The 23,587-nt window shown below is 59.6% G+C and overlaps 1 protein-coding gene across 3 annotated transcripts; it reads right to left on the bottom strand.

Moving 5' to 3' along the window:
* Positions 1-1,643: 1,643 nt before the first annotated feature.
* ADAM11 (ADAM metallopeptidase domain 11) lies at positions 1,644-11,321 on the bottom strand. 3 transcript variants are annotated; one of them, XM_042966986.1, is made up of 26 exons: positions 11,042-11,321; positions 10,558-10,634; positions 10,277-10,343; positions 9,176-9,261; positions 9,011-9,086; positions 8,544-8,610; positions 8,408-8,475; positions 7,976-8,050; positions 7,824-7,895; positions 7,454-7,620; positions 6,838-6,922; positions 6,628-6,718; positions 6,444-6,495; positions 5,838-5,937; positions 5,672-5,743; positions 5,466-5,558; positions 4,987-5,067; positions 4,416-4,466; positions 4,237-4,300; positions 3,910-4,009; positions 3,565-3,684; positions 3,303-3,471; positions 3,094-3,208; positions 2,916-3,006; positions 2,278-2,295; positions 1,644-1,756 (listed from the first exon to the last, which is right to left on the bottom strand). In XM_042966986.1, the coding sequence occupies exons 1-26, from the start codon at positions 11,042-11,044 to the stop codon at positions 1,741-1,743; spliced, it is 2,076 nt and encodes a 691-aa protein (XP_042822920.1). In that variant the 5' UTR covers positions 11,045-11,321; the 3' UTR covers positions 1,644-1,740. The 3 variants fall into 3 exon arrangements, with proteins under 3 accessions (XP_042822920.1, XP_042822919.1, XP_042822921.1); XM_042966985.1 differs by lacking the exon at positions 1,644-1,756 and having other exon boundaries at positions 2,174-2,295; XM_042966987.1 differs by lacking the exons at positions 1,644-1,756; positions 9,011-9,086; positions 9,176-9,261; ... (1 more) ...; positions 10,558-10,634; positions 11,042-11,321 and having other exon boundaries at positions 2,174-2,295; positions 8,412-8,475; positions 8,544-8,557.
* Positions 11,322-23,587: the final 12,266 nt, after the last annotated feature.

Here is a 23,587-nt window from a genome sequence, read left to right as displayed (position 1 = left end):
GCGTACCACCAGAGTGTCTTCCGGTACCGGCACGGCAGCAGCGGTGCAAACCCCAGCCCTTCCCCTCCTGCTTGTGGGGCTGGTGGAGCAGGACTGGCCAGAGGGTGCCCCGTCCCCCCTTCTCTTGGGCAGTGCCAGCTGGACCGCAGTATTGAGGACCCCACCGTAGCCACATCCGGCCACCCAAAAGGGTGTCAATGGGTTTCAGTCCCGTTTGCCCTGAGGGGTGGTGCAGATAAACAGGGAGCCACTTCCTCCTCACAGATGCCCCAGAAACAGAGGGACTATAACAGCTCAAAGGCCCTGGGGTGTTCAGAAACCCCTGCTGAGTCTGGGTGGGGTATTCCTGGGGAGAGGGGCTCTGCTCATTTGTGGCTTTCATCCCATAAGGTAGCTTGATCCCCATCTTGCCCTTGCCAGCTGGTTTTTAGCAGTCGAGCCAAGGCTTCACTGTCCCATGGGTCTTGAGGAAGGCCATGCATGGGCAGGACTGAGTTCATGGGAGGGCTGAGGAATCCCGCCCAGCCTCGGCCTATCTCTCAGGCTCGGCTGCAGTGGGAATCGGAGGACGTAATGGGGAGAACAACTGTAAACTTACTACTCAGCCCTGGAATGGGGGTAAGGAGCAGAATGAGTTTGACAGGGCCTTGAGGACTTTTCTAGAAGCTGAGGATCATATAGGAGACCTGCCTTTTCTTACCTCCTCTTGTACATTGCAGGCAAAAGCCCTCACCCTCCAGTCACAGGGCCACCCCTGGCTTTTCCTGCTTGGGAGAATCCTCCCTGGGAAGATGGCCCAGCCTGGGACCTCTAGGCCACAAGGGGGGGTTGGGGGGGGGCACCTAAACCCTGAGTCAGTCCCGGAATCACCCTTCTTGAAAGGGGGAAGGTGCCTTTTTAGTTCAGGGACTGTATTTTCTAGACCCCCAAATACATGCGTCCTGGCAGGGACAGCAGGATGGTCACTTTGAAATTGTAGACAATCTGGGACATGTGGTCGTCGCACCCATGACTTAGGCCTTGGGCACAGAACAGGCAGCTTTGGTTTGAATCGGCGCTCATTCTGCTCTCCAAGCTCCACAGGGCTGGGCCGAGGGGCAAGCAAGGACGCCCCACCCCTGCATGGCTTGGGGACAGCTATGTTCAATGAGAGGATTCCCGGTGTGATCATCCAGGGAAAGGGCCCCAGGGAAGGGCCAGGCCTCAGTTCCTCTGGTCCCTCCTGGAAATGTCAAAATATCCCAATTTCCCTCGCCCCAGCACCCCCAAAGTTACATTCATCAGTTAAGATTCAGTTAAAAAAAAGTGTAGATGTCAGCCCCCTCCCCCTAAGTCCCAGAGAGCTAAAACCCTGGTCCCAGCTGCCTGGTTTTGAGGAAGGGCCTTCCCAGGCCATGCCCACTGGGGGAGGGCATCCCTCTAGCCCCCCCCCCCCCCACCTTGAGCTGCGGCAGTCCGTGATGATGGAAGCTACATTCACACAGGGAGAGTTGGTGTACAAGGCCAAAGCCGCATGAGGTGGGGTGAGGGACCATGAGGGAAAGGCCCCAGGCCTGGTCCACCCTGGTGATGTGAAGGGCGAGGCCACACCCCCCCACCCAAACCCCCATGGGACCAGGAGTTGAAGGGCTTGGGCCCGGAAGACATTTGCATGGTGCCTCCCTCCGTGGCTGGGCGGGGGCAGCCTCGTGGTTCAGGGCGGAGACGGTGGGCGCCAGGCTCGGAGGGAGGGGGTGGCACTTAGGCCCCTCCGGACCTGGAACGGAGAGGGGGCATCAGGGGAGGATGTGAGGCAGGGCCCAGAGGGAGAGCCCCTGAGCCAGGCCCTAGGAGGTCAGTGCTGGGCCCTAGAGGCGGCAAGTCACAGGCTGGCCAGGGAGGGGATCTGGTGGGAAGTTCAGACAGCGGTGACATGGAAGACAAAACAGATGGGACGCAGAGGTAGCTCCTCTCCCCGGGGATGGGGACTACAGGGGACACAGCTCCAGGGCCCACCTGGGCAGGGGTGATGTGGCCATTGGAAGGGCAGGAGTAAATGGACCAAGGCCTGGGAGGGCAGGTGGGCAGGAGGAAGGGGCAAGGGCAGGCTGAGGGCTTTCTTTCCGGAGCGGGGCTCTCCCACCCCTGTAGTGACAGCAGTGACAGCAGGGGTGGGGAATCAGCCCCTGGCTCCCCCATCGACAGAATGTGAGGTGACGAATGAGATGGAGGAGACAGGCACAGCGGGAGGGATGACGTGGCCGGCGTCACACTGCCCCCTGCTGGGTCGGGTCGTACCTTCCCCGGCGGATGTTTCTTCAGGAGCCAAGGAGAGGACAGGCAGAGAGGGAAAGAAAAGGAGCCATCTGTGACCTTGCCCTTCTCTCAGAGAGGGCCTTTCTGGCTCCCATGAGACCCCTTGCCCCAGAGATTAGCCAGGGTCCCTAGGACCTGGTCACTAAAGATAGGCCTAGAGAGAGATACCTGGGTTTGAGTCCTGATTCTGCAACTAACGCACCACATGACCCTGGGCCTCAGGTCCCTCCTCTGCACCTTGAAGAGGTGAGACCAGCTCGAGGGCCCCAGACTCAGATGCTCACAGAACACTGTAGGCTAGGTGGGGACTAGGGGCCTAGGGACAGAGGACACAGCCCTGTTTTAGGCAGCCCCTGCTCAGCTCCACTCCATGGCCGTGCCGAGACGTACTGAGGGCCAGTCTTCTTTTGCAAGAGAAGCTAGAAATCAGGATTGTTAATGTAAACCTCTTGGTTTTTTTAAATGTGAGCAAAACAAGACCCTGTGGCTGGCTCAGACTCTGGCTTATTAGCTAACTTCTCAGAAAGGCCCCCTCAGCTCCAACACTCTGGGGTTCCAATACCCACCCTCCACACACAAAGAACACCTAGTGGTGTGGGGGGCGCATGTGTGTCTCTTACTTAAATCCCCAGCCCGTGCCGCCCAGGACGATGGCTGCAACCAGGACAGCCCCCGCGATGGAGCCGATGATGATGTTGGTACCGCTGGGACCTGGGGAGGAGGGCAGGGCTCGGTTGGCAGGGACAGGCGTGGAGAAGGGGAGAGACAGAGCCCCATCCCGGCCAGCTGCAGTCTCACCCTTATATCTCTCCGTCTCCCCCGTGGGTGGAGACGTGGGCAGGGGGTTGTGAATGCTGCAGTCTTTTCCTGTCCAGTCGGGCTGACAGATGCACTTCCCTTCGTTGCTGCAGACCTGGAGGTGGGGGGGGGGGGCCAGCAGACGTGAGAGGGGCTCTGTCCCGCCCGTCGCGAGCTCCTCCCACCATCCCCAGCCTCCAGGCACGCACTCCGTGGTGGGAGCAGATCCGGCGTTCCCCGCTGCCGGGGCAAGTGCTGAAGTTGAAGGCAGAGGCAGGCAGGCAGCGATGATCCAGGCACAGCATGTTGGGCCCACAGGCTGTGCCATCCTCCACGTAACTCAGGTCGGAGCCGTCAGCCAGCTGGACGTGGCCACCCCTGGGGGAGCCGGCATGGCCAGCCTCAGCCCTTGTCCCCCACCCCCATCGCGGCTGCAGTCTGCCCCTCCCCAGACCGGGTCCCAGCCCAAACCTGCAGTCCAGCTCCTTGCCCTGGTGGTAGAAGGTGACACTGTTGATGTCCCCCCCTAGATCTCCCAGTCGAGGAGCTCCAGAGATGTTCACACAGAGGAGGAAGCCACAGAGCACGTCCCTGTTGGGGCAGCATGGAGACAGTGAGCCCCAAGTCTGACCTTCAACCCAACTACTAACTACTATTACTTCTGAACTCGAATCTGCCTTCTCCCCACCGCCTAATTTTTCACATATTCTCTGTTGGGACTCATAGGCTCATCCTAGAACCTTCTGTCCCAACTCTGACAAAAACCCTCCCCAGCCCCAGAGCTGGGGAGGCCAACCAGGAGCCTTGGCAACTCACTGTTTATTGCACTGGACCCAGCCTGACCCCTTGCGTCCACAGTTCCCACGCTCTGTCCCCTCCACGTTCAGCTTCTCATAGCAGAAGCGATCAGCAGCCGCTGTAAGGAGATGATGCCAAGCGTCACCCACTCACCCCAGCACCCGCCCGGGGACCTCAGGCCTGCATCTCCAACACTCTGGCCTGATCCCCAGTCCAGCTGGGTTCCTGAGATCCTGGAGAGCCACGCACTCGTAAGAGGGTATTTTTAGCGAGAACTTGCCCCTCCTCAGCCTCTTGATTCTGGGTCCTCCAGAGACCCTCTCCCACTCCCAGCCAAAGACTCACCGTGGCCCCAAAGGGCTTGGCACTGCCGGTCCCGGGTTTTGCAGCGACCTCCATAGCAGCGGCCCTAAGGAAAAACAGGAGACAAGGGACTGAGACACGGAGTGGTCAGAATGGATACAAGACAAGAGACTGTACTGAGCCAGAGGCCCTGAGGAGGAGGAGCCCCCACCCCATCATACCTGTTCGTGATCGCAGTAGTAACCATCCAGCTTGTGCAGGTTAGGGGGACACTGTGGGGAGAGGTGCTGGACTGAGAGCCGAGGGATGAAGGGGTGCCAAATGCGCCCCTCGTGGGGCTCATAGTTCAGTGCTCTTTCATGTCAAGGACAAGAGGTCTGGCTCAGAACTCAGGCTACGACGACGCAGACTGGCAAATCCCATAGCCTCTCCCTGTATCCTGTACCTACTTCACAGAGCTGGGAGAACTAAATGGAACTAAGTACGTGGCACGTAATAAGGACTTAAGAGATGTTAACTAATATTATTACACACTTTGATCCCGAGTACACACCAGGCACCGTGCCAGGCCCTGGGAACCCCAGCCAGACTATACTGATATAATGACTGAAGAAACAAAACCAGGAGGCATGAAGAACCGGTTTCTCAGTCGAGGAAACTGAGGCTGACCAGCGGTGGCGACACCAGCAGCGGAGGGAAGGGCCTCAGAGACACGTAGCTCCGCGGAGCCAAAGCGATAGGGATAGGGGTTGCCTCGCCCAGGGTCCCTCAGGGCGGCTGGGCCGGACGGACCTGGCTCGAGTCCCCGGTGCAGGTCTCCGCGATGTCGCACTCGTTCACCGCCTCTCGACAGGACACACCCCGCGGCTCGTACTGGGAAAGGGATCGTGGCTCAGTCCAGAACCGCCGACTCCCCGCCCGCCTTTCTCGAGGCCCCTCACTCATCTCGGCAACTCCTCGCCCGCCCCTCGGTCCCTCCCGGCCCACTCAGCACCGCCCCCAGGCCCGCTCACGGTTCCGCCCCTCCCACCACCTCCGGATAGGTGCCTCGCCCCGCTCCTCGTAGCCCCGCCTTTAACAGGACCTTTGGGGGGCGCACGCCCCGCCCCTCTCCCGCTCCATTGGCGCTTTCTTTGCGTCAAGTCCCGCCCCACATTTACTCCGCCTCCGGCGGCTCCTCCTCCCTAAGCGCCACCCCTTATCGGGAAGCCCGCAGCCCCCATCCCTCCTAGGTGTGCTTCTGTCCCGCCCTGACGGTAGATGCCCCTTACCTTGCAGCGGCGACAGCAGAGCCCGTCGCTGCACATGGCGTCGTGAGTCAGGGTGCATTTCTTGCAGCAATTCCCGCCCGCACGGCTGCACTCCTGAAGGACGCGGGGACAAGGGCAGGGAGGTGGGCAAGTCCTGAACCTCCCCACCCAGACGTTCAATGGCGCGCGCTCCTGTCACCCACCTGGAGCCCTCACTAGTCTCTCACCTGCACCGAGCCACAGTCGCACTCCTCTCCCGCCTCCACGAAGCCGTTTCCACACTCAGGCGGGTCCAGGAGCTGGACGGGGGAGGGGTGTCGGGAGTCTGGCCGGGACCCTGTCCAAACCTCGTTCCCACGTCCCCCCCACCCCCACCCCCCCAGGGGCTAGTACCTTGAGAGGCTTGTTGAAGAGACAGCTCCCGCCTCCTTCCTGCAGAAACTGGTTGTATTCGTCGATGCTGCAGCGCGAGAACTTGCGGGGCAGGTAGAATCTGGGCAGGGGTAAGGGACGGAGCCGCTGAGTCCAGGCCCACTCTCTCGCCCCTTCTCAAGATTGGGGATGGGGTGCATAGGGGTAGTAGGTCACCATCTCGAGGAGCCTGAGGATCTGTGTGTCCGGAGACTGCATAATAATCCTCCTGCCACCAAGCAGAAGTGGGCAGGGGACGTTGCTCCTGTCTCCCACCCCACTCCAAACCTCAAGCAGGACTCAGCAGTTGGGAGGTTGGAGCGCTAAGGCGGAAAGGTGCCTCCAAACGAGGCTTTGGCGGCACCCAGTGGCGACAGCGCGCACTACAGCCTAGCAGTTTTTGTGTCCAGCTAGGGAATGTGGGTCTCCTGGTGCAGGGTCCTCAGAAAACTGAAAACTGAGCTTATTGAAATCCTAAGTGGTCCCAATAGCTGGGCCTCCCGAGGCCACTGGGTCCAGACTACCACCCACTGGGTCCAGATTCTCCCTCGCCCAAGACCCTCCCCTAGTTTGTCCCTAAGAACTCACCCAGTGTCCTCCATGATGCAGCCCAGCCAGTTGTCCGGGCATTTGCAGTCCCCTGAGGAGTGAGCCAAGTGGATATAAGGGAGGGTGGAGGACTGCCCCCCTCCCATGGACACTCTCTTCACTTCTAGAGCTGCTGGGAGTGGGTCTAGGCTGGTTGTGGGGCCACATGGGTCTTCATTGATACCTGCTGAGCTCCGGTGTTTATTCCACATCATGCCCAGGTTCTGTCCCAGCGTTTGGGCCAGGGTCACTGCCATGGCCCCCATGTTGTCGTACTTGAGGTGAGGAAGATGGAACACAAAGATGTCTACATCCGTCCAAAGACACAGGGCTCATGCCCTTCACAGTCCCTCTGTCTTCAACCCCCACCCCCAGCCATACCCACACTGCTTACCTCATTCACACCCCCACCCCTGGATAGCGAGCAGATGCCCCCCACGTAGGCGGCCCCACTGCTGGTGCTCTGGAAAGTTCTGCCCCTGGAAGGGAGAGGATTGTCAGGAGAACCCCCTGCCTTGCCTATGGTGCCTTCCCTAGGCTGTGAAGGGGAGGCTGGGGAGCCTCCTACACTAGAGCCCTTCTTTGGGGAGGTGAGCACTGCCTTTCCTGTCAGCCTGTGTGACCTCAGGCAAGCCCCTTCCTCTCTCTGTCCATAAGTCAAATGAGAGCCTCCTATAAGATCATCTCTAATCATAAGGAGTTTTATCAGATTTTTTTCTTCTTTCGGGCATTGGGTCCTTGAGGAAGGAATGCTGGGACAGTTTGAAAAGAGAAGAGGGGACAAAAGGAAGATGATAGGCAGAGGAAGATCACTGGGGGCAGGGAAAACGGGCATCAGCCTAAGATGTAAGGGACATTGTCCAGCCTGTGACAAGTGGCTGGGGGCTGGTGCAAGGCGAGCCCAGTGCCCGGGCCCTGCAAGGGCACCTGACGCAGAGCAGGTGTTCAGCAACCCTGTGCACTGCAGCAACCATGAGAGGCTGACAGGATGTGGGGGCTGCGGGACTCACGAGAAGAGATGGGTGGCATCACTGGGCTCAGGCAGGCCCTCCCGCCGATAGACCATGAGCCGAGCTAAGGTCTCCAGGAGGTCATCCTGCACCTGGATCTTGTCCCCATCGGCCCACGTTTCCATGGCAACCAGCACGATGCGGGTATTGAGCTGCTCCTTGTACATCTGGGCTCAGAGGGGAGTAGATGAGGGTGGGGCTGGAGGGCAGGAGAGTGGGGGGGGGACAGGGCTGGGGGAGGGCCTCAGTCTGTCTCTCCCTATCCGAGGCTGACAGGGCCCCCACCCCCCAAGCTCACCCGAAGCCTGTGTGTGGCGGGGCATTGGGGCAGGGGCGACAGAGGAGTGGGAAGGGAAGAGAGGCGGCTCACCACATCCGCCAGGTTCACAACGGACTTGGCAAAGTTGCTGGTGAGGACCACCGACTGGCGCATCTGCTCAAACTGGGAGGAAAGAGAGTGGGCGGAGGCCCAGGCTGCTTCGTGCCCCCCTCCCAGAGTTGCCCCCAGGCTGGGGATCTTACCAGCTGGTGGTCGTTGACCACGATCAGCTCCACGTACTTGGTCTCACTGTGCACAGTAGGGTGGCCCCGGCGGACCTGGGGGGTGGGTGGGCACTTGGAATCAGTCCCCTCCATGCCCAGCGTCAGGGCCAAGCCGTGGACAGGCTCGAGGGTGCTGAACTCCAGTCAGGGACAATGCCAGTCCCCCACTGGTGGGGATCCCCTCTCTCCCCAGCCTTGGTATGAGGACAGGCAGTCTCAGTTTGTCCATAGTGTGGACAGGTGTAGACACGGGTGTTAGGAGATGGGGTGGGGGCTTCCTCCCGGGCATGGTTCCCTGGCCCCCAGCCACATCAGTCTGAGCCCTCCTTTGCCCCAGTCCTGGATGGGGTGTCCTGCTCTGGACCGCAGCCTGAGGTCTCTGCAGCCCGAGGTCTGTGCGGGCCCCCGTACCTGCCTTTTCCTTCTCAGCCTCGGCCGGTTCACAGGAGCAGAATGAGCAGGGGCAGCAAATAGGCAGCCTGGGGGGAGGGGTCAGGTGAGGGGGGCACAGCCGGCCCCCTCCCCAGCCCCGCTTTCCCTCCCTTACCTGGTTCCCTGCATCCGAGGGGGGCTGGGAGGAGAGGGGTCCGGTAAATGAGGTGGGGAAGGGGTCCCTGCAATGAGGGGGAATTAGTTCTTGGGGGGCTGACCAGGTCTGCTCTGAGTCCAGATGGGGAGGGACAGCTCCAGCCCTTCCCCCCACCCCACCCCAGGGTGACCCAGAACTGGCCAGAGCTCCCATGTCGGATCTGATCTCCCAGATGCTCAGATTCCGGGGTCAAGACCTGGGGTCGCCCTGAGAGATAGGGGCAAAGGACACTGGAGCCCAAAGGGAGGTTACTTGAGGGACAGAGGGGACATTGGAGCTGAGGGCACAGGGGGATGGAACAAGAGCTGGGGTGACTGAGGAGGGCAGGAAGGCTGAGGTTACCAAGGGAGGAGGCAGCGACAGCCATTGGGACAAGCCATCGGGATGTGCGTAGGAGGGCTGTCAGAGGACTGTGAGGGGCTCACCTGGGGGGGTTCCTGAGGCCTGGCCATCTCGCGGGGCTCCACGATGTAGGTGAAGTTCCCGTCCGAGAAGACCCCACTGCGGAGAGAGAGGTGCAGCTCCCCACTATGCATCCCCAGGCCGTTGCTGGAGGCTCTTCCCGCCGCCCAGCCCCTCCCCATACTCACTGCAGCCCCTGGCAGGTGGAGAGGGCGGCAAAGGAGTGGGGGTTCCCGCGGAGCTTCCCCTGGTAGTAGCAGTGGTCTCCGGCCCCCTGGAGGAGCAGGAGGTGAGCAGACATGCCCCCTGCCCTGGCAGGAGAGGTCAGGGCCACCAAAGCTGCTCCGTGCGCAGGTGGCTGCGCTTCCTGGGGGTCCTGCTTCCCCTCCGGGTGTGCTCCTAATTGGCTGTTTCGCCTGGACAAGTTCCTAGCCCTCTCCTTTCCCAGTTCCTAGCCTCCTTCACCTCACCTACAAGATGAGGAAGCTGGACTACATCAGTGGCTCTCAACCATCTGGTGCACGGTTCACAGATTCCTCCGAGAAGAGCTAGTGCTCGTGTGCCAGGCACTGTTCGGAGCGCTTCCCACAGATGAGCTCGCTTAATCAGATGAAAGCTGTGGACCCCCCACCCCGCCCCCCAGCGCACACACACGCAACTGCACACACAGTGCGTTCACGGACACCGCTGCCTCCGTGGACCCCCTCTGGACACGGTCTGTGGCTGAGGAACCGTGAGCAGCCTGTGTCCACTTGGCCGGGGCTCTCGGGTCAGAGGGGCCAGCACCCCCTCCCTGCTCCTGCAGAATTACTTGTGCTCCAGTTACTGAACTGGCTGGTTGAGGGGTGCGGGGGTGGGGGTGGGGAGGAAGGAGGCTATTTATAGGCACTCATTCATCTTTGCCCAGGCCCCTGGGCTTCCGGGGCTGGGACCCTGGTGTCCCAGGCAGCCAGGAATTCCCAAGGCCTTGGTGCTGAGCAAGAAGGGCATTTCCCCAACTGTCCCCTCCTAGAAGAGTCTGGGGGGCATGGAGCAGGAAGGGTCCCTGAAAGCCTTGATGTCAGGTAGAGAGGCTGGCTGGGAGTCAGACCTTGGGAGCTGGGTGAAGGGAGTTCGGGCTCCACGCCATTCGCCATGGTGACTCAGACTCTGGGAGCCTCCGTGGTGGGACAGATGGAGGACCCCAAAGGGGCTGGGCCCACCCGAGTATAGGTGTACCTCGGATCCCATCTCCAGGGACCACCCGTCTCTTCGTCCCACCTCCCTTGTCCCCTTCCCAAGGCACTCACGGTGCTGTGCTGGGTTGTCCCCTCCCGGCTAAAATGGCGCTCCACATACTGTGAGGAGAGGAGGTGACTGGAACAGACAGAAGGGGCGGGAGAAAGGAGGGGGATCACCGCTGGCGTTGGGTCAGGCTTGGGTCCTGCCCCAGCTCAGATTCAGGCCGCAGGACCCGGCCCTGCCCCCATCCCCCCCCCCCCCCCGCCCCCCGCCACCCCAAGCCGCATCTAGGCTGTGCTTTTGCCCACCCGCCTGCTGCCTTTTCTCCCAGGCTCCCGGCCACACTCACTGGTTCAGCTCCAGGTCCAGAGTGAAGTTTGAGTTGAAGGCTGGGATGACGAAACTCACCTGGGCCAGGTGGACAGGCTGGGGGTGGGGAGAGGGCAGAGGGGAGTCAACCTGAGGAATCCCAGAATAGGGAGTAGCACTGGGGAGGAAGGGACGGCCCAGCCCAGCAGCTGACGGGACCATTGATTTGGGTGGGAGATGCTTTGTACAAGCTCATCTTCCTCCAAGACCCTGTTCCTTTCCTGGGAGCAGGGACAGGAGAACGCACCCCTGGGTACAGCCCAACCCACCCTCTGGGCCCGGGGCACTGTGAGCAGCATGGGGGGCAGGGGGCAGCCCATCCACCTGGTGCAGGTGCCTCCTGGGGCCAGTCTACCCAAGCAGCGGGGATGGAAGGGAGCTCAGCCCGCCCACTGCTTCACACCACCCTCCCCCCGCTGGCAGCCCCCCCCCCACGTGGACTAAAGGGAAGCCCCCAGAAGTACCATGGGAAAGGGGCAAGCCGGAGATGGGGTGCAGTGTGATCCTTGGGCCCTGTAAAGCAGGCCCCTCCCTTCCTGTATCCTGGCCCCAGCCTCAATTTACAGAGGAGGCCTCGGACTCTGCAGACGGGGTGGCGTGGGTGAGAATTGGAAGCTGGGGTGATGGGAAGATGCCATCCTGTCAGGAGGGAAGAACTTGGCTCCTCTACCCCCAAGTCCATTGCCCTCTGCCTTGCCCAAAGCAGCTCATCTTTAATATTTCAATCCCGTGGTTAATTTTTAAACACGGAAGTTTTCCTGATAAATTTTTCAGAGGGGCCTTTGCAGTGGGAGGCTCCAGGTTGTCATGGCAACATACCAGGCCTGAGCAAGATGGCTGCCCTTCCAGGTCTGGGCGCCCAGCTCCTGTGGGGAGTGGGGACTCCAGGCCTGAAGCTAGTGTGCCTGGAGGAACAGTGACCTCAAGAGAAGAGGGGGCACGAGAGTCTGGACTCAGGGGATGAGTTGGCCTTCTGGGCTCTCATGTCCCCACACCAAGCGTCAGGTCTCACAAAGACCTGGAAGCGCAGCAAGGGCCCCAGAAGGACCGGAGAGCCTTCTTCACCCCCATATTCATTTAAGAAGACTGAAATCCAGATTCCCAGGTGAGGGTCCCAGCACTGGGCCATGCAGATGTGAGGCTTTTCTCTGCTGCCTTTCTTTTGTGGGGAGCAGGCTGCAGGATAGAAGGGAGCCCCAAGGTCACAGAATCTCATTGCCTGGTCCTAGCTGGCTTCCTCATCAATCACTTAGATTCCTCATTTTTATTGAGCATTTATTATGTGCCAGGCACTGTTCTAAATACTTTGCAAGTATTATCATATCTGATCTTCATAATAAGCCAGTGGGATGGATGCCACTGTTATCCTCATCTGACAGATGGGGAAACCGAAGCACAGAGAGGCTAACTAACATGCCCAAAGTCACGCAGCTAAGAAGTCATGGAGCTGTGATTCAAGCCTACAGAAACAGTTTCCAAGGCCTCCTCACCCCAAAGATAAGATAAGGTAAGACAGAAATGGCCCAGCATCCATGAGAGGTCGTGGGGGGAGGGGGGGTGAAGGCGCAGAGCCTAGGTAGACAGCCCTCTGAGCACCAAGGACACTGACTTGCCCCATTCCAGGCCGACTGGAGCTCCAAGCTCCATCCCAAGCCCTTAGAGCGTCGATCAGAATTGAAATAGAAAGTCAAGGACAAGGAGTCACTGTTTTCCTCTCCCTGCCCTGGCCTGGCCCAGCCCATCTCTGCTTCCTCCGTGCCCCTGGGCCTCTACCCTTCCCACCCACCCCCTCGGCCCTCCTTCTCCCCTCCTGGGCTTGGTCTATCTCTGCCTTTCCCACCTGTCCCTGCCTAGCCTACCTCTGCCCTTCCCTGCCCTTAAGCCTGTACCTCCTTGTTCTTTCTGCCCCTGACAGAAAGCCCCTGTTGGCCACCCAGAGGTGCAGCCTGTTCAGGCTCCTTGCCCTGAGTCCACTCTCTCAGGCTGTGCAGCTTCAGGGATGATCCAGCAGCCTCTCTGAGCCTCAGATCTCCCCAACGAAAATGGTAAGATGAGCCCAGATGCAAGCTGTGAGGTTGGCTTTGGGTGGTGGGGGTCGTCCTGGGCCTGGAGAATTCTGGCAGGGTCGGCCCTGGTGCTAGCAGGATCTCCCCCACGCAGGAAGTCAGCAAGCTAACCATCTGGCCTCCCCCATCTCTGTGCAGACCAAGCTGACCCCCACTCTGGGGAAAGCCCAGACTGTTGGAAGAGCAGACACTAGGTCCCTTTTGTCCCCACCATTTCCTGCAGCCTCTTCTTTCCCCACCCGGTAAGGCCCAACCTGGGCTGGACTGCCCCTGCCCCAGCAGGGCACAGGGCACGGGGGCCAATGACAGCCAGAGCAGCTCTTGGGGCTGGGGGCTGGGCCCAGGAAGGGCTGGGGGAGACATCAAGGGTGGTAGAGGAAGAGGAGGGAAACCAGATAGCTGGGCAGGGGGTTCATGGGGACACTCCCTGTCTTCAGGAAGAGAAAGAACAGGCAAACCCACCTCGGTCCCCAGGACCCCTGTTCTCCAGTCACCTGGGGTGGGGGCTGCTGTTGGCACCAGAGTCCTAACACCCCCTCTCCCCCAGCCAAGCTTTAGGCCCGAGTTCTATCAAAGCCAAACTGCTCCTTGCATGGTCTGCCTCCTGCCCCTGACCTGCCCCCGACCTCGCGCATCATCCCTCAGTCCCTCCTTCGGGAGCCCCTTCTGTCCCCCTCCACCTACCCGCCCTCCTCTGTGCCCAGCTCAGCGCTGCTGGTGACCGGCCGGCTGGGCCTCGACCCCGTGCCCTGCTCTTGCCTCCGGCTCTCACGTGCCCTGGCTCATTTGATCTCAACTCGCCCGGGTCGTCTGGTGCTCATTTTACAAATGGCAGGCCAAGGCTCAGGGAGAGACACTTGGAGGTGACTGGCCCAGGGCCATGCTGGGGAGGTGCGGGGTCAGATCTCACCCTGGGGCTGCAGTTCATGTCTGCCATGGCAGCTGGGGCCACCTGGTTTCAGTGACTGTGCCCTCCCTAAAGCTCCCTTGTCACCAGCCCGTTCACCCCCCTAGGCATTGTCTTATGCTCCGTGTCAGGCTCACCTAGATGTGGGGTGCAGAAAGAAGGAGGCAAAAATCCCACTGAAGTCCCAGAATCACAAATACAGATGCCAGGCCCCCATCCTAGACCTACAGAATCACTGGCTCGGGAAGGGGGAGACTGAGGATCTGGAGGATTCTCGGATGCTCCAGAAAATTCGAGTGTCCAAGCGCTGCCCCTCAGACTGTCACCCCAAATATCTCCTCCCAAACTTCCATCTCCTCCCATGACTTTCTCCTCCTCACTATGTCTACAAAGCCAGCACTGCCCAACCCACAGAGGGCTGTGGCCCCCACTACTCCTGGACCTTTAAGCACACAGTTCTGGACGTCTGTTTCTCTGATCACTGATTCAACTTCTTGCACGGTGACTTTTAGTCCCCAGAAGCACAGGCTGTGCCTACCTTTTTCCCTGCCCAGTGGGCTCAACAGTCACGTTGAATGGAAAGGCATCCGAAGGCCTGAGCCTCAGTTTCTCCATTGGTAAAATGAGTTTGTCATGGAGATCAGATGGAAGCCCTTTTTAATATGTTATTATCACAAGGATTAGTAATAATAATGATAATAATTGAAGAATGGAGTGTACCTGTTCCAGCTAAACAGGGCTTTGAGGACTAGATGAACCACATGGGCTGGGTGGTGGCAGATGGCAAGGAGCCAGAGAGGCAGGGAGAAATCCCCTCCCCACAATAGTACCCCCCCCCCCCCCGCGATGTGCTGAGGCTCTATTGATCCACAGAACAGCGGGAATCCCAGACCGTGAGAACGGTTGAACATTTTCTGATAATGGGATTTGACCTAAATTTTTGATGACAGTCACTTCCTTAGAGGGTCATTAGTCCCTCTGGGGACAGACTCTGGGCAACTGGGTCCCTGTAGGCAGCCAGGAGGGGTGATCAGGCAAGGCCAAGCCCACAGGCCAGTCTGGCCGGGGAGAACTCAAGACTCCTGCCACATTGTCCCCACCCTCCACCAGCACCACCTGGAGCCTGACAGGTAACCCCCAAATGCCCTGGCTTCTGTCTCAGACACCAGCCTTCAAGCTGGTGCCAGCTGCCCAGCACCCTGCCCCTGACACGCAGGAGCGAGGGCAGGCCTTACAGATGTTAAACACCTGCTCTCGCCAAATCCCAGGCAGGACATCTGACAAACATCACCTCCTCGAATCCTCCACGCAGCCTGGCAAAGGAGAGACGACTATTAGCCCCATCTTATGGATGAGGAGGGTGGGATTCAGAAGGCAGCAGTGGCTGACCCCGGTCACTCAGTCAAAAGCAGTGGAGCCAGGAGCCACCAAGGCTGTCCTCCCCAGAGCCTTTCAGACCCAAGCTTAACCTCCTGCGTGAATGATCTCTCTTCGCAGCCCTCACCCTTCCAGAGCAAGCTGGGCTCAGCTCAAGTCCCAGAGGCAGCTTCCGGCCAGCAGCCCCCTCCCAGGAACCGTCTCCTGCCTCCAATCCCAGGACAGGGCTGTGACCTTGGCTGCACGGCCATAACCCCAGTGGGGTACTAGGGCTCCAGGCACGGACCCGGTGGCTCCCTGCAATGACTGCCATCTAGCAAGGGCAGGGGACTGAGCCTTGCTGAATTGACCCCCTCCAGCAAGAAAACACAAACACTGAAACACACACCCTCAGCAGAGGGCTTCCGGGGTAGCATTTCCAGTAAATGCTGGTCTGGACAGCTTTCACAGGAGCTCAGCCCAGTGACTAGGATCCCCCCTCCTCCAGCTGGCTCTGATAAGTCTATCTCCTAGGCCTGGAGGCTGGAACTTCTCCACCCCCATCCTGTTTGCTTCCCCCACATCCTGCCCTTTTCTTGGTTCTGAAGGAGTCTGGGTTTCCCCAGGGGGCAGGCATGACCCACACAGCAGCTCTGTGCGGTTTAGAAGAAGAGTCCCTTCGGAACACATGTAGCCTCATGAGCCCACAGATTTCATTCAGTGTACTTGTTGGGGCACCCTTGTGCAGTGAACAACCAGCCCAACTGTACACGGTGGCCCTGCTTATTCTTTTGCCTCATCCTTCAGCTTCAGGCTCCCTGTGACCACAGGTTTCTGCACTTCCAGAAGCTCCCCCACCTCTCTGGGCCTCAGGCCCAGCTTTCTTCCAAACTGGACAGAAGTGAGGTGTTGAGATCAGTGGCAAAGAGGGCAAAGGGACCCCTGTGGCCCTCTTCACTATACCCCTGAGAGAGAGGCAGGCCGGCCCAAGTGTATCAATCTTGACTCTGCTACTTAAGTGCTGTGTGACTTGGGCTTGTTATTTCACCTCTCTGTGCCTGTCTCCCCCCACCTGTAAAATGGGAATAGCGACAGCCCCATCTCCTAGGGCAGTGATGAGCATTACATAAAATCAATATATGTAAAGGCATAACAGTGTCTGCCCCAGTAAGGGCCCAGCAATTGTAATTTCTCTAGCTTCTAAATTCCTTCCTGGCTACCTTCTCTCTCCCCCATAATCCCCCACAAAACCAGGAGCCCTCAGCACACAAAACCCTTTCCTATCGCCACCTTCTGGAGGTGAGTGATGCTGAGATTGATGTTATCATAAATCATCCTGGTTTTAGGGCTCAGGAAGCTAGGCCTCAGACAGGTGATATGACCGGCCCGAGGCCAGAGCAGGTGAGCACACAAAGCCCCATCATCCTCACCCCGCTGGCCAGCGTGTGCCCCCAGACTCGCCACATGACCTGCAGCAAATAGAGATCTTGCTGCTGGCTCAACACCTTGCTCAGCCTGAGTTTCCAAACCAACGCAATAATTTCGGACTCAGCCCAGCAGCGCCAGGGTGTGGCACTTCCTGCTGGGACATGGGCTCAGTACTACACGGGCTCCATCATCAGCCCCGTACATGCCGAGGCCAGAAGTGCTTCAGGGAGAAATGTCAGGTGGGAGGTAGAGGGCTGCAAAGTGTCCTTCCCGTCAGGGGGAAATATTTTGGACACGTGGGATTGCCCCTGTGCCGAACTTGAGAGTCCTTGTGGTGGGAAGTACCGGGTCTGGGAGAGAATTACTCCACTGCTTAAAGATCTGGTTGATTTTGAGGGGCGCCTGGGTGGCTCAGTCGGTTAAGTGTCCAACTCTTTTTTTTTTTTTTTAACTTTTTAAATGTTTATTTATTTTTGAAGGAGAGAGACAGAGCATGAGCAGGGAAAGGGCAGAGAGAGAGGGAGACACAGAATCCGAAGCGGGCTCCAGGCTCTGGGCTGTCAGCACAGAGCCCGACGTGGGGCTCGAACCCACGAGCTGTGACATCATGACCTGAGCTGAAGTCGGACGCCCAACCGACTGAGCCACCCAGGCGCCCCAAGTGTCCAACTCTTAATTTTAGCTCAGGTCATGACCCCAGAGTCGTGGGATCAAGTCCTGCATCATGCTCTGTGCTGAACACGGAGCCTGCTTGGGATTCTTTCCCTCTCCATCTCTCTCTGCCCATTCTCCGCTTGTGCTACCTTGCTCTCTCTCTCTCTCTCTCTCTCTCTTTCAAAATAAATAAATAAACATAAAAAAAAAAAAAGATCTGGGGTACCCGGGTGGCTCAGTCTGTTGGGCATCCGACTTCGGCTCAGGTCATGATCTCACAGCTTGTGAGTTCGAGCCCCGCATCGGGCTCTGTACTGATGGCTCAGAGCCTGGAGCCCGCTTCGGATTCTGTGTCTCCCTCTCTCTCTGCCCCTCCCCCGCTCGTGCTCTGTCTCTCTCTCTCTCTCAAAAATAAACAAACATTAAAAGAATTTAAAAAAAAAGATCTGATTGACTTTGAGCAAGTTACTCAACTTCTCTGAGCCTCACTTTGCTCATCTGTAAAATGGGCAGGCAAAAGTTACCTGCCTTATAAGAGTTGTGAGAATTCCACCCCAGGGGAGACTGAGGTACAGATAAGGCAGGGCTATGACTACATCCTCTGGGGAGGCTACAGGGAGGTCCCTGGGAAGGCTCAATGCTAGAGAGACCCCCACTGGAGGTGACCACTGCCCCATAGATCCACAGAACCCTCCACTCCTAACCTCACCCCCTCAGACACCCTGTTGGGCATATTCAGACTTGGTCACTCACACACATATCACAAATGCACACATGCCACCCACTCAGCCAGCAGAATGACACCCAAAGAGACTCCCCTGTCACCTGCATACCCAGTAGTCAGGCTGAGCAGTCAACTCCTAGCCAACACAGGCTTGGGTGCACAGTTCTCAGATGGGGGTGACATCAAGGATGAAAGCTGGACCAGGGACAAAACCCAGCCAGGATACCCCATCCCTGGCCTTGGAACCATCCCTGCGGCCCACCCCCAGGGAGCCTGGGCAGACACTGAAGGCAGCCTCCAACTCCTTCTCTTTCACCCCTGCTCCACCCCCACTCCACCCCACCCCCACCCAGGCCTGCCTGCTCAGGACCATTAACCACCCTCTTCCTCACTGCCTTGAGTGATGGTCCATCTATTATGCATGCTGCCTTCCTGCTCTATTCCATTTCCCGAGTATCCCCCCACCCCCCCACAAACCCCTCCACCTCCCCTAAGGGCTTTTAACCAAGTACATTAGGCAGGGCCAGATGCCAGTCTGACAGATGTCTGTAATGCTAGCCTCCGTTTCCCTCCTTCCTCCCTCTGCCCAGCCCAATTTACCTCCCACCACTCCCAGCTGCCAAACTTCCCAGACCGCGGTTGTACCCCTCCTCCGAATCTCTCCTCTACACCTCCTAATTCCGCCAGGCCTTTGCCATCCTGCCCTCCGCCGCCCCCAGTTGGCCTGGCTAACTTTCCGCTTCCAGCTCCTGGAGAGCCAAGCCGTGCTGAATGAATATTCCATCTGGGTAATTATTATTCACATGATATTAATTAATTATTAATTGCAATTAATCTCCTTCATTCCTAACTTTCCTCTGGGAGGCAGGAGGGGCCTGGCAGCTGAAAGGGACAGAGGGCGGGTGGAGCTGGCATTTGTGGGTGAGCTTGGGACCTCCAAGCCTTTTCCCAAGGCCCCACCCTCGGGCGAGGACAGGAAGGAGAATGACAAGCCTATCAGTGCACAGAGGGGAAACTGAGGCAGGATCAAGCACTCAGCTGTTCCAAGAAAGCCCACTGAGGGTGGCTGTGATGAGAAACAGGAGCCCTAATCCTTGATGGAGCTCTTAGCTGCTTCTCCCTGCCCCCTACTGCCTTGCCCAAGCCCAGTTTGGTGTAGAACCACTTGCTTTGGCAGGAGAGGAGTGGGGGCTGGTGGAACCCTGACCCAAGGCTGGACTGTACCCTGGGCATTCCAGGGTCCACGGAGGACAGGGGATCCCCATGATGATTGGAGGGGGCCTGGAGTGAGGCAGGTGGGTGCTCCCCACTAGTGGGCTCCAGCACCCATTATACAGAAGGAGAAGCTGCGGGAGCCGGCTTCTTGGGGAGGCGCCAAACCCTGGCTGCCTGGTGGCCTTCCTTGGGTTCCAGGCCTGCTCCAGACCCCTGGCCTCACACCCAGGGCCACTCACCGGGCCCCCTGGTGGCTCCTGGCGGACCCTGGTGTCCAACTGCTGCTTTCGGACCTCTCCTCCGGAGCTCTCCCCCACCAGACGACTGGGCTCTGTGACCTCAGGGGCTTCCGGACTCCCCAACTGGGGTGAGACCCGCCAGTGCAGAGCTCCGACAGGACCCCGGGTCCCAAGACCTGAGGAGACAAGGCCATAGCTGCAGGAGGATGCCCACTGAGGGGCAGGAGACTTGGGATTGGGGTGAGCACACTTCATCCCCCACTCTGGTGTGCCCCTTGGAGCTGGGCGGATCTGGTCCCCTGCAGAGGAAGAGCCCGATGGGGAGGGGGCCAGGAGCTTTCCTCCCGCCCGCCTGTCACGACTGCCCCCCCTCACCCGCAGAGACCTGCAGAGTCCGCTGGCCGGCGGCAGGGGGCTGGCCGCGGTGGGGCGGGCCAGATGGGGACAGGTGGGTGCACGCGCCCTCCGTCCCCCCTCCCGTCCCCCCCGCTCCCCCCCCCCCCCCCCCCCCCCCCCGCTATCGGACAGGCTGTCACCCCGAGCACTGCAGGAAAATGTGGCTGCAGCAGAAAGCGCCGCAAAACCCGGGGCGGGGGCAGGGAGGGCGCGGGGGCCGGGGCCGGGGGCACTCACCGGGCGGGGGGAGCAGCGGCAGCAGCAGCAGCAGCGCCGCGAACGCCCAGCGCCGCAGCCGCCTCATGGCTCGCTCATAATCCTCCGGCTCCGGGGGCTGCGGCTGCGAGCGGCGCGGCGAGGGCGGGAGGAGGCGCGGGCGGGAGGCGCGGCTGCGGGAGCCGCGGGCGGGGGCGCCGGCCGGGCGGGGGGCGAGGCTGGCGGCGGCGGCGGCGGCGGCGGCTGCGGGGCGGGCGCCCGGCTCAGCTCGCTCCGGCCGCGGCCATCCCGGCTGGGCGGCGGGCCGGGTTAAGAGCCGAGCGGCGAGCACGTGAGCCCAGGGCCCGCCCCCGCCCCCCGGGCTCCCCCGCCCCCGCCCCCCCCCTCACCCCAGCCGGCCAGGGCCGGGGCCGCCGCGACGGGAGGACAAAAGAGGCGCCGCCCGGAGACCGGCCTTCCCGCGGCTCCTCGGGGCCCTCGGCAGGTGCACGGCGGGGCGCGCCCGTCCCGATCTCGCGGCCCCTGCCTTGGCCATCCCTCGCTCCGAGGACCTCTGGGTTTGTAGGGGGGAAGGCGGGAAACAGAGGGACGCCGGGCTCTGACCCCGAGGCGGCCAGTCTGGGGGACCGCACGGTCGGGGGTCGGGGGCGTGTCTTTCCGGCTCAGGTTCGCCCCTCCGGCGTGGTACCCAGGAAGGGGTTTCCCTGGACCCAGACACTAGGTCCCCGGTCGAAGGCTGTTAGAGCTGGGAAGTTTAGAGGACCAGCGACGGGACCGAAGGGATCTCTCACCCACCCACAGGAGAGCAGGTCACTGCAGAGTCGTCCCACACCCTGGGTCCAGACCCCTTTCCATCCTGCTGACTCCTTTTCCAGGCCAAAGATGCTCCTGCCTCCAGGAGGGCTTTGGGGATTGCAGTCACCAGAGCCACCAGCAAGGGCTGGTCTACTGACTCTGGGCTCCTGAATCCCTCACACAGGATACCCCAATTCTATCCCCTAAATATATAAAATAGCCAGGTCATTTACATGCTGTTAGCATACCTCATTCCTGCCCCTCCCTTGCCAGCCCAAATCTTTGAGGAGAAGACACCTCTGGAAACACCCACCCTCTGTCTTCCACTCTTTGGGCAGACAAGGTTACCCTGTCTGCAAACCTACCTGACCTTCCAACCTTTTCTCCCACTGAGCCCCCTAGTGCTCCTGGGCTGCTGGGTAAGATGGACCCCCACCCATACTGGGGGGCTGGGATCTCTGATTTCAGCTAGGGATCTCAAGAGCCTGAGACCTGAGATGGATAGGGGTGTGGTAGGGCTCGGGCACTACTGGTGAGGTCCCACCATGACCTTGTGCTCAAGACCAGAGAGCATCCTCAAACCTACACTGGGAGGCCACAGGTAACTGCAGAGTGGAGTGAAAGCAAGGAATCCCTTCCTGGGTCCTCTGCTTCCCTAGGGACCCAGGGCCTCCGCCTGGGATGGGGGAGCTGTTTCTGGCTCGTGACTGCACCCCCCCCCCCCAGCTCTATTTTAGGCCCAGGAGAGGTGAGAAGGCAATTTCCTGGGAGGTGCTGACATCAATGCTGGGAACGGGGTGGCTACCCCCAACAACCACCTGCCACTCCAGACCCAGATACTCGGCAAGGCTGAGCTGATTGGTCCTTCACTCTGGAGACATCTTGGAAACCTCTTTCAGGGTGTAGGGGCTCCCAGGAATGAGGACCTACTATGTGATATTCCTTAGGAACTCAGTCAGGAGGGAGAGGGTGTTTTCGTTTCACAGGTGGGGAACCCGAGACTCCAAGAAAGAGGTACCCATGTGAGCTTCCAAGAGCTGGCAGTGAGTGGCCATTTATCCCACCTTCCACTCTCTGACTCCTCCAGACACCAGTGTTTGTCTTGTCCCACCAGTTCCAGGGCCACAGCAGTGAGCCCCAATCTCGTGTGCCTCCCAGAAGAATAGGTGGGGTTTGTCATGGCACAGTGGAGGGCACTGGGCCTGGGGGAGTCTGGATCCCCTCCCCCAGCATGACCAAGACCACACAGCATGCTCGGTCTGTGGCCTGGGCCTGGTCGAGGCACATTGCTACCATTTTCTGTGGCTCTGGTTCCTTGAGGTTCCTGTTGAGAGTTCTTCCTGGCCCCCAAACTGGCTCTTCTCTGGTGGCGTTCTGAGCCAGCTCCCATGGTAGCTCAATTATATGGCCCCATGACCCCCAACAGCCCCCTTTTCTCCCTTGGGTGGGCCGCTTCGAGCAGGCTCAGCTGGTATCTTGACCCTCCCTTGAGCGCACCTCACTCTCGAGGCTGAGGTCCCGCCTTCCCCCTCCTGTGACTCCTGTGTCGCTTCTGCTACAAGCTTCACACCTCTCCCACACAGGAGCCTGCCTGTTTCTCTCACCCACCTTCCCTCCTGAGGTCAAGAGCTGTGGAGGTAGCATCTCTTCACACCAGGGGCTCCCTGGGAGAATCCTTACCCCAGTACACAGCTATGGAGGGCTACTTTGGTCCCTTCTGCCCATTGCTTGTTTGCTCCAGGAGGAGGACGGGACTCTGGAAATCAGAGACTGGTGGCCACTGTTCTGTCTTGATGGCCACCCTCTGGTTCACTCTTGCTGAGGGAGCTGTTAGGCTCTGGTCCCCACCCCCAGCCCTCCTTCAGGAGCCCTTACCACCGAGAGGCCTGGCGCCTCCTTCCCTGAAGTCCTGCCCTCCAGCCAGTTCTTCCCTCAAATTTTCCTGCACAGGGGCCAAGCTGGGCTGATGTGGGGCCAAGATGTAGTCCCAGCAGCTGCAGGTAAGGGAGGGGTGTCTGCTGCCCTTGGCCCCTCTCCTTCCCTCTGCCCAAAAACTCTATCCTGGAAGACATGGTGGGTGGGAATTCCTGCCAACGGAGTCTATCCAGGCCCCATGCCCAGGCTTCGAGGCCTGCTGCAGAGGCCACGCCAGGCGAGGGCAGGGTGGGGGCACGTGAAGAGCAGGACTTAGGGCTTCAGGCAGCCAGCTGATGTCCCAGTCCTGGTTAAGGGCTGTGTGACCTTGAGCAGGTCTCCCGGCCTCCCCAAGCCGGTTTCCTCATCTGTGAAATGGGGGTTAGAATGCCCCTTCGCGACAGTGTTGCAGGGGGTAAATGAGTGGCTGGCTTCAAATCCTCAGAGCAGCACCTGGTGTACAGAAATGCTCCCTCGATCTGGGCTCACACCATCCATGTGGCCCTGAAGGTGCCATGGAGAAAAACAGCTTCCTGGCCCTTGTCCTAGACCCAAGGGACTCCTTTGTGGCTTGGGGTCTTGGGGCCCTCTACCCTGCACATGGAGAGACTGCCTGTTGACAGGATGCTGAGGGGTGGGGAGCAGAGAAAACGCCCAGACCATCAGGACCAGAAAGTCCTTCTGCTTCCTCCCAGATCCCAGCCCAGTGCCCTGTCCTTCCCACTGGGAAAGAACCACTCTCCTCACCTGATGAGATCTTTCCCAAGGGAAGTCTAGTGCTCCTTCCCCCCTCTCAGTTGTCCTTGAGAACCCTTCCTGCAATCTCAAGCTCAGGGAGGAATTGGAGGAGCCTGGGGTCCCAGGGGCATCCATCCTTTGAGAGGTTTGTAGTGCGCAAATGTCGTCATGCTCCCGAGGGCCCAATATGCCGGGGTTGGGGCGTGCGGCATACACCCCACTCCCCTTTCTCCCCCTCACATGCGATTTCTCGGGTTGTGGAGAACCAGTTGTTGGAAAAGTGGGGGCCTGGGGACAGGGCATCTCATAGAACCCCTTAGCAGCTTCACCCACAAGTACACACAGGAGATAGGGCCATAGGT

Source organism: Panthera tigris, chromosome E1 (assembly GCF_018350195.1).
Source record: "Panthera tigris isolate Pti1 chromosome E1, P.tigris_Pti1_mat1.1, whole genome shotgun sequence".
Taxonomy (NCBI): Eukaryota; Metazoa; Chordata; class Mammalia; order Carnivora; family Felidae; genus Panthera; species Panthera tigris.
Note: the sequence above shows the minus strand (reverse complement) of the source record. Positions and strands in the feature narration are given on the sequence as shown.